The sequence below is a fragment of the Limulus polyphemus genome, unplaced genomic scaffold, assembly GCF_000517525.1.
Source record: "Limulus polyphemus unplaced genomic scaffold, Limulus_polyphemus-2.1.2 Scaffold929, whole genome shotgun sequence".
In the NCBI taxonomy this organism is placed as follows: Eukaryota; Metazoa; Arthropoda; class Merostomata; order Xiphosura; family Limulidae; genus Limulus; species Limulus polyphemus.
In genome coordinates this window covers 179,689-189,251 of record NW_013666539.1, presented here as the reverse complement: position 1 = coordinate 189,251, position 9,563 = coordinate 179,689, and the positions used below count along the sequence as shown (strand labels likewise).

Below are 9,563 nucleotides of genomic sequence, written 5' to 3'. Positions count from 1 at the left end.
TTAAGTTAATTAATTATTAATAAGTAATATATATATATATATATATATATATATGTGTGTGTGTGTATATATATATATATATATATATATATACATACATACATGCATATATATATATATACATATATACACACACACACATACATGTAATGGATGGAAACTGAATTGTGATTACATTTTACAAACTATTGGTTCACTAAGATCAAGAAGAGTAAGATATCTGTACTTTGTAAGGGTCAGTTTTATGATATTCAATACAGTAATAAGAGTTGTACATGCACCACTTGTGTGGCAAGTATTATTCGTCAGACATGGTCCAAATGTCAATAAACAAAAAATTAATAAATATAAATAGATGTATACCCTTACATGATTTAAGCTATTTAGAACGAAAAAAGGGAGTAAATCAGAATTTCCTAACTTTTAGGGTGGTTACGAGGTCAGCCAATTCAACCAACCCCATATAGAGTTAAGGTAGAGAAAATAACAGCTAAAAATATAAAGATTTTCTAAGAGATTATTCAAATGAAATTTGACAATTTTCAGATGAAGAAGAGCATTTTTAGTCTTAAAATAAAAATTACTTTGTACAATCAACTTGGATAATGAAAAAGCAAATCTTTAATTATATTTTGGGTACAAAAGTCTTGCAATGTTTGCTAACACTTTGCAAAATTTCGTGAAGATAAACATATGTTATCAAAAGTTATAATATGAATACTCTCATGGTTATTTTGGTGGTTACTTACTGGGTGCATTGCACCTATATCAGTAGTCAAAGAGTTAATCAAAAAAATTACAGACAAGTAGTTTGTTCATTCCAGTTAAGAAACTGTTGAAAAGTTAGGGAGAGAAAAAAAAAGTCAGTGGACAAACTATCAGAAGAAGTGAAATTAGAAACACACACACGTTTCAAGGCATTCATGTGTCATCTTTGGTTTCACATTGTCTTCTTGCCCTGAAAAGTGGTCAACAACATCTATTTTTCCTGTCAGAAGATGATACGAGACTGAAGAGAATGCATGAAGGTTTCAAGACTTGTTTCTCTAATTTCAAGTCTTCTGACAGTAAACAGAAAAAGAAAAGAAAAAGTCAGTGGAACAAACTAACATTTTAACTGATATACACAATATTGTGTTATTTTATTAGTGTTAAATATTTACATTCTTATTTAAATATCATGTTACCATTAACACACAGTTTGTCTCAAGTCTCTCGAGGTGATTAACAAAAATTTATACATAATGTAATACAGTTGAGAATTTTTTTTTGCTATTATACATTCCAATAGAAAATAACTATATTTTCTGATAATACTTAAAGTAAAAATAAAACATTTACCTATCTGGTGTATAGAGTAGATACAATTTTTCTTATCTTGAAACATCTGAAGGATCTTAACATATGTTGGGTTTATCACATCTCGCTCCCACATCCATTCTGTAAGAGAGAACAGCCATTTATCAAATCAAGTACATAAATGTTTCATGCTTATGTCTAGAAACACAGTTTACTATCTGTATCACAAGACAGAAATTTGTACGTAAAGCCACACAAAAGGCTATCTGCCTACGGCCTTTGGCTGATTCCGAACTAACGGAGTATAGGAAAGGCAGTTAGTAAACAACATCCATTGAAAATTCTTGGGCTACTCTTGTCTAAGCTACCAGTGGTGGGATTTAACACCAATTACCATGAACAGAAAGTGCATTTCCAAGGTAATGGGCCACAAACCAAAAATCCTTGGATTTAAAGTCAAAATGCAATACACTAACAACTAGACCACAATACCTGGCCCTGTCAACTACATTGTCTATTACAGAATGAAGAGACCAACCACTTTTTAAACATATCCTTGTATAAAAATTAAAAAAAAATATTATAAATTTTTTTTGTAAAGGTTTTATTCTTTCACTCAAACATACACACATATATATGTTCTCATTTCTTAAATAGCCGTGTAGAGCAGAGCAATTAATTGATTACCTATGAGCATCAACACAATCACTGAATAGTGTCATGTAAAATAATCAATAGATATTACGATTAAATCAACTGATGTCACAAAAATAGTCAACTAATTCAAATAAGTGTTTCCGATTATTCCTACTATCTGATAAATCAAAATATTGCCCTTATGATATCTCATCATTTTTGAATATTTCAAGGCTGTTCAGCTTAATCAATTAGTGTAATAACTCATGAAAATAATCAACTAATTGAGTGAAATTAGTGCTTACAATTTTCCAATTATTCTAACTATCAAAATTTCACACGAGAATAATCAATTAGCTGAACATTAGTGTAGCAAGGAAAAATGCTGCTTGGGATGGGATAATAACAGCCAATAGGGTCACATGAAGTTATCTGTGAGCTTGTCTGTATATACAAACAACAGCTAATTGCACAGATAATGCAATAACAAATAATATCAGGATCAATATTCCAAAGAATTTATTCCTTGATAAGAATAAAAAGGACCAGTAGTGGGCCCAAAAACAATGGGCATCATGACAGAGTTGGTGGGGGGCTCTAACAAGCCCTCACAAAACTCATTCTACAGGTGCTTCAGAACATTGGGGTGATGGCACCCATCAAACATGAAGGAAGGGTGTTGGTTACATACATTAGAAGGATGTACCTAATAGTACCAAAGAAATTTTTTAATTGGCTAACTAAAGTACAAACTGAGAGCAGAATAAAGTTGAATTAATGCAGGAGGAGAGAATATACTTAAAATTTTATGATTGGTATAACTGATGTGCACTTTTAACTACAACAACAGCCAGACACCTTTTGTATAACCTATTTTGTTTTACTAGAATGTATCTTGCAAAGATAAATATCCCAAATAAAAGTATTTTGTTCGTTTCTTCTCAAGAGAATAATCATTATTTCCTATCCTTCATAAGTTCTCTGCATGGAAGAAATAACACCAAAAAAAAGATGTATAGCCAACTGATAGGGCACTGAACTTTTTGGATTTATACTGTACGAATGATGCATTAATGTTCGTCATAACTTTTACAATACACATACCTCTTCCAAGATGATGGTTGATCAGTGTCTGAGCCAAAGCCATTTGTCCACAACGTAACATGCAACCCCAACCTGTATCCATTGTAGGACCAATGTCACCTGATTTGTAAAGAAACATGATGTGTCGTCATACTACCTAATATGTTTTCATCAATAATAAGAATAAATTCTCTTTCAGACTAACACAGCTAAATGAAGTAGCTTGAAATCCTATTTAAACTATTCACAATTAAGCAAATTATTTTCAATAAATAGATTTAAACAGAATACTGCATGCATGCACCAGACTTTCCAATATAAATATTTACACAGGAAAATACTTTATTATTTACTGTTAGTGAAAACATAACAACATCAAAGGAAGTATATAAATGTAAACTTGCTTCATGTTCAAAACATGCCACCATAATCTCCACTGCTTCGTCTTAGGTCACGATATAATCAAACCAAAAGAAGAAGAGAGTGCAATATAAAAATGGATTCATAAAATCTAAATTTCAGAATTAGGAAAATGCTATTTTACAAGACCTACAATTCCAATCTGAGCATAAGAGAACAAACAAAGGACCTAGAGAGAAAGAAACTGATCATTAAAGAATTTTGTTTCATAAACCTGTCATAGCAGAGTGCCAATTCTATTGAATACATAATTAATACAGTTTAACAGATTACAGCCACATTAAAAGGTAACTATAATGCCTTCTGGTGACCAATTGTTGTCGAGCAATTTGCTGATATAAATCGCATCTCATATCCTAGCAACCTGATGAGCCCTGTTGTTGGGCAAAAAGCCTCACTGTCACTGAATATAGCAGATATAGTGTGGTTGGAATATTATCAAACAATTTACTTTAACTCAGAAGTTCTTACTAATAACTTCATCTGCCAAGAAGCACTACCCAAAAGGCCTTTAGTTCAATTTCAACCACTGGACTGGACTTCTGCAGCCAAAAGCAGAACTGAATTGTTGTAACATGTTCTCCCACTGGGCAGGTTCTTTTGGATTACTTGTTAAAAATAACACCAAATTCATTCCATTTGCTACAGCCATGTTCACTTGTAGAGATAATTTCAAATACATAAACTCCAAAACAAATGTAGGCCTAACTTACATATAAATTTGTTTGGTGAATTCCATGGCTAATTGATTGAGTAACAGAATACAAAATAGGTACAATAATTCTCATTTTTAACACTGAACTCAATCTCTATTAACTTTCTAGATCTTAATGTCATTATAATGATGTGCTCTCTCTCTAGCAAACATTTAAATTAAAACAAAGAAAATAGAGCTTACAACATAGTATACAGTAAAAGAAACATACTGAAAGTACAAAATGGCTTATCTGCAAAACACTGTGGCTTGAAATATAAATATTTTTTCTTTTTGCTATACATGTTTGAGTACCAAATGTATGCCCTGAGGACTGGTCTTTAACACTGGACTCGCAACAAAAGGTTTTAGACAGATAAAACTTCATTGCTCAATGACTACTAGTGAGAATACTCAAAAGATGAAACAATGCATTCAAATCATTGTCAATTATAACACAAAAACAGTATCTTAAAATAGCTATATTCATTGCTCAGTTGATTTTTAGTTTATGTACGTATTGCTTTGGTCAGAAGCAAAGAAAAATCTGACAAAGTATGATAATTTACTAGGAGTTGTTTATTTTATGTAACAAACATCACATTTAACATACCAGATTATTCTCAGTGTCCTTTTATGAAATAGGCAAAAAAAAAATGTAGCTGTGTTATTAACTCAATCATTATTTATGTGTAATATACAGAAATAGATATTTTTCGGAAAAAATGTTTGTTAAACAATAGAAATGGAATATTTTAGTCACTTATTTACACTGTAATAGATAAACCACTCTCCTGCTAAATTCAATTAACTTACACAACTGTTCATAAAAACTTGGCTGGAAAGAGACAGTTGTGTGAAAAAGTGATGCCAAAAAATCATTTATTCATCTTAGAATAAAACAGAGATATTATTTACCAGGACTAAAGTTCCAACTTACCAATTGGTGGAAAACGCTTTCTATATGTAAGCCATATTTTTGATTTAACATCATTTCTGAGTTCTTCTAAATCTGTAAAAATCCAAGATTAAACAAATTATAAGCATATAAAACCAAATAAATGAGAATTGTGACTACATATTCAATAGGACAAATTATATGCCACGCATTTAGTTATATTATAAAGAATAAATAAATACACAAAAACACCTCTACATAAATTTCATACTATAAACTTAAAAAAATCAGAGAAGACTTGCCAATAACTGCAAAAACAAGAATCTGTATAAAGAACTTTAAATGTATCATAGGTTTAGAAACTTTTTGCCAAAGATCACCAAAACTTCAAGTATACAAACTTTGAATAATATAGAGAACAAACAAATAAATGTTAAGTATGAACAAAAATTCAATTCCTAAAATCTTATTAGGATGAGGTCAACTTTATACTGTACTCCTTGACCATTTCTTGGACCTTTTAGACTCTTTATGAACAAAACTGTCATTATATAGGAAATTATACCATGCAACTAATGTAGATTTACAGAAAAAGAACATTCTGACCAATTTGGGTTATTAAGCCTAATTTGCCACTTTAAGATTTGAATTTTTTCAGTTATACCATAAGTAAGCAATTTTGTTTTTCATATTCAACCCTACCATGTTTCTAATTTATATTTATGCTTTAAAAAGGCTCACAGGAAAGATTTCTCCATTACATCACCTTATATCAGAAAGATCTAAATCAAGACATCGATACCTATATTCAGTGCTTGTGTAATATACTGCTGTTATAGCAATAACTTCTTTATGTCTATAATATAATCCTTCTTACACGTATGTTTTCAAAGTAATTTATTATAAAGATGGAAATGTACGACTTGATTTATTGTCCCAGTCAAAAGTTTAGGCATTTAGGCAGCATCTTTATTTATAGAAGCTATGCTAGAAGGTAAACAATGCTCAGATCGTCACCAACCATGAAGTAAACAAGTGCATGTAATATTAACTGAGGAAGATCAAAATTGTATCAGAAAAAAGTTATAACAATGCTGAATTTTACATTATAATGATACAAAACAAGTTCAGGGATGTTGTCTGTTCGTAAGATTGAATTTTTTAAAACACAACATTAAAGTCAGGTATTACTGGTATACCAACATTTAAATATTTACTAATCATTCCAAGGTCCAATTAATCCAGATATTTGTTAAAACATATGACCAGTGTTCTCTCTAAGCTGCACGGCCACACAGCAAACAGTCAAGTGCCGTGCACTTAATTATGCCATTGGATAGGCCTAAAGCCCAAATAATCAACTGGTAGTACTGCAGAGCAGCCTACTGGTCTAAAAATACCCTTCCCCCCTCTCCATATTGCCTTGATACTGGTGCACATGAAAAAATTCATTCTGCACATGGATTACAAAATTAGAGGGAACATCGCATAACTGTTTCTGTCAGTGATCAAACATAAAAAAGACTAAAAATCATAACTGCTGTGTGAGTGAATAAATAATATTTCCTTTCCTTTTGGTTACATTTAGTCAATAAAGAAAACTTATTTTTGCTAGGAAGATTGGATGGATGTTAACTGCATAAAAGGTTGTATGGAGTCAACTTAAACACAGGGCCATAGCTACATCTTAAGCAAACAAGGCAGTTGACTCAGTGATATATATGATGGAACAAAGTATCCCTTTCTTGACCCTGTACTCTCGCATCTTGATGGATGCTTCCCGAGAAGCTTCTTGGACTATTAGCTACTTATTTTTAGTTATAATCTTCAATTAAAGTTTGATTTGTTAGAACAGTAATGAGATGATACACCTGATATCTTTTCATTTGATCAGAGATTTGATAGATGGAAATCTAAATTTAGCAATGTCAGCTCTGTTCCACAAGGAGTACAACAATTGTTGTCAAATCCTTCTGTGGAGTTCTTCCTCGATGTATCTGTTGTTTTGCAATGACTTTTGTCCCTATCATTAAGCTCATACATGTGAAAGATCCTTTTCTTCCACATGAAGATTTAAAACTTGGCATAGAAGCAGTATGGAAGAAACTGTGGGTGATAAAAGTCTAGACAATGTCTTAAGAAGGATTGAGTCTGTGTAATTTAAGACTTAGCAACTGTTTGGTGACTAAGTTAGTACTGTTAATTAGAGCACTACAATACAATACATGTAAAACTTTCACTTTTCACTGATTTTTTTTAGTGTTTGCAATAGGTGTACTCACTTTTTTTTGTTAAATTTCAGTCCATTATTTACTATAGAAACAATGTTAAGGGTACTTAAAAGTTGTTCACATACATGTATGTCTAATTAATGTGTCTAACATGTCCACTCTCAAAATTATGTGGAGTCGCCCCATATCCCCATCTAAAGAAGGGGGAGGACCTTCCATCTTCAGTTATGCTGATCAGGATTTCCATGCATCTCAGCAGTAAACAAATCCTGGTTATGGTCCTGAAACCTTGGTAACATAACCTTGCACTACCATACATTAATTATGAATAATGTAACTTGAGGAATTTTTTTTAAAACAAAATTAACTTACCGTACAGTGTGCTGTACTTCTTCCCTAAAATCCAGACTGGTTCTTCAGTTTGTGGAAAATCTTCAAAGTCAAATACTCCAGTTTCATATGTCATACATGCTAAAAACAATAACAAAACAGTTTTTAACTTAAATCTCTCATAAAACGTGTTTTATCCAGAGTCAAGTGCAAAATATAAGATTAATTGTTCAGCCTCTACTTTAAATAATAAATACTATAAAAACCTGGTACACTTTCTCTACAAAAAAAAAAGTTACTAGTTACATTTGTGGTTTGTTTGTTATTAAGCATAAAGCTATACAATGTCCATTACAGGTATCAAAACCTGAATTTTAGCATTATAAGCCCTCAGACTTACTTTATGCTACCAAGTAGGGCTACATTTGTGGAATTGTTAGGTAACAGTTCCATAATAACAAGAAAGAAGATATATTTTGCAAAGTAAATAAACTAAATAGGCCAGTGAAATGATGAGAACATACAGATTTGTTATGAGCAAATATAACTAAAAGAATTAACATTTTCCTTATCTGAATGTGCACCAATAAGAGCTGTTACCTTGTGTGCAGCTACCATGGAATATCCTGCACATGCCACAAGCCTTGAACAACCTCCTACCCCTATGAGTGTCTAGGTGTACAGTATAGGAGGGCAACATAACCTCCACATGCAGTAATCCTCATGAGAACTAGCAAATGATCACAGCCTCAATTTTGACAAAGCAAAGAAAATGCACTGAAAGTGGGATGAAGGGTGGGAAGGTGGTGCAGAGAGATAAGTAATCATCAGAGATACTTTTTCAGGTAACGACAATGTTAACTTTGCAAATGCTACATACCACTCTGCATCGCTAAGGTCCCACATTCAAGATGATGGAGGGGCTGGTGCTGATCAATTACAAAGATAAGTTTCTTTCAGAAATAGCAACAGAAAGGGAAAGCCCATAGTCGCAGCACCTGGTGAGGGATCACACCCTTCTCAAGTAAGAAATACTCCTTACCTAACTTGTTTTCATTTATTCAGTCATACATCACAGAGATTTACAATAAAGAGCAGAAAATGGTAACGTGTCTCAAAGGTGGGCAAAACATGAGAGTGTGCTGTGTGGCTAGAGCATTAAGCTGTTCTAACTTAGCAAAATACTTACATGGGACGGATATCATAATAAAAGGTGGAGGTAGGAGCTCTCACCTACATCCTGAAGCAAATCCGAGTCTCATCTTGCTGGTCATATTCGCCAGGAACTGCTTGGGAGATATTATAATGGAGTGTTCTGTACTACACTTCCAGTTAAAACTCCAATCTGCTCAACCTATCTCTTTCCAGGGGGGAGGTACAACTTGCAGAGCAATATCTCGATATCCACATTACCAGAGGTTTGGGACAGGAGAACTATGGGTTTTCCTATGCTCCCTTAGAAGAATAGGAGGGGAAAGAATGTGTATAGGAGAGAACATCATAGTGTGTGTGGACTACTGTTATCAGGCACAATCATCTGGAATTGGGTTTTCACCAAGAGAGTGCAATGGATTACTACGACTAAAGACAGCAAGTTTGAGCCAAGTGTAAGGACAGGACTACACATGACATTTTGTTTTGTAAAAAGTACGAAAACAATGATGTCAGTTATAGGGATATAATTGACATGGCTGTTTTTTTCAGTCTTTCAAAAAACTCCATCTCTATAGTGGGCACTGTGCAGGGATAGATAGGTCTATCTCTATGTTTTCCCCTGCATAATTCAGGTTTCATGCAAGTATTTCCAATGAGACAATGCCGGCCACTTGTTGGGTTCCAAAGGTACCAAGCATAAGGAGCAAAGTGTACTTCTTTATGTAACATTTGATCTCGGGAGTTTATATATATATATATATATATATATATATATATATATATAGTAGTGTAGTGTGTGTATGTTTTTACGTTCGGC

At 32.8% G+C, this 9,563-nt stretch overlaps 1 protein-coding gene across 4 annotated transcripts in view; it reads right to left on the bottom strand.

The window, feature by feature from the left end:
• LOC106461299 (cysteine protease ATG4B-like) overlaps positions 1 to 9,563 on the bottom strand; it is a 41,920-nt gene that overhangs the window by 24,699 nt on the left and 7,658 nt on the right. For all 4 annotated transcript variants that reach the window (XM_013921118.2, XM_013921116.2, XM_022388169.1 and 1 more), the window contains exons 2-5: positions 7,634 to 7,732; positions 5,073 to 5,144; positions 3,040 to 3,138; positions 1,342 to 1,440 (exon numbers count right to left, since the gene is read on the bottom strand). In XM_013921118.2, coding sequence (XP_013776572.1) covers positions 1,342 to 1,440; positions 3,040 to 3,138; positions 5,073 to 5,144; positions 7,634 to 7,732 — 369 coding nt within the window. The remainder of the gene's footprint in view (positions 1 to 1,341; positions 1,441 to 3,039; positions 3,139 to 5,072; positions 5,145 to 7,633; positions 7,733 to 9,563) is intronic.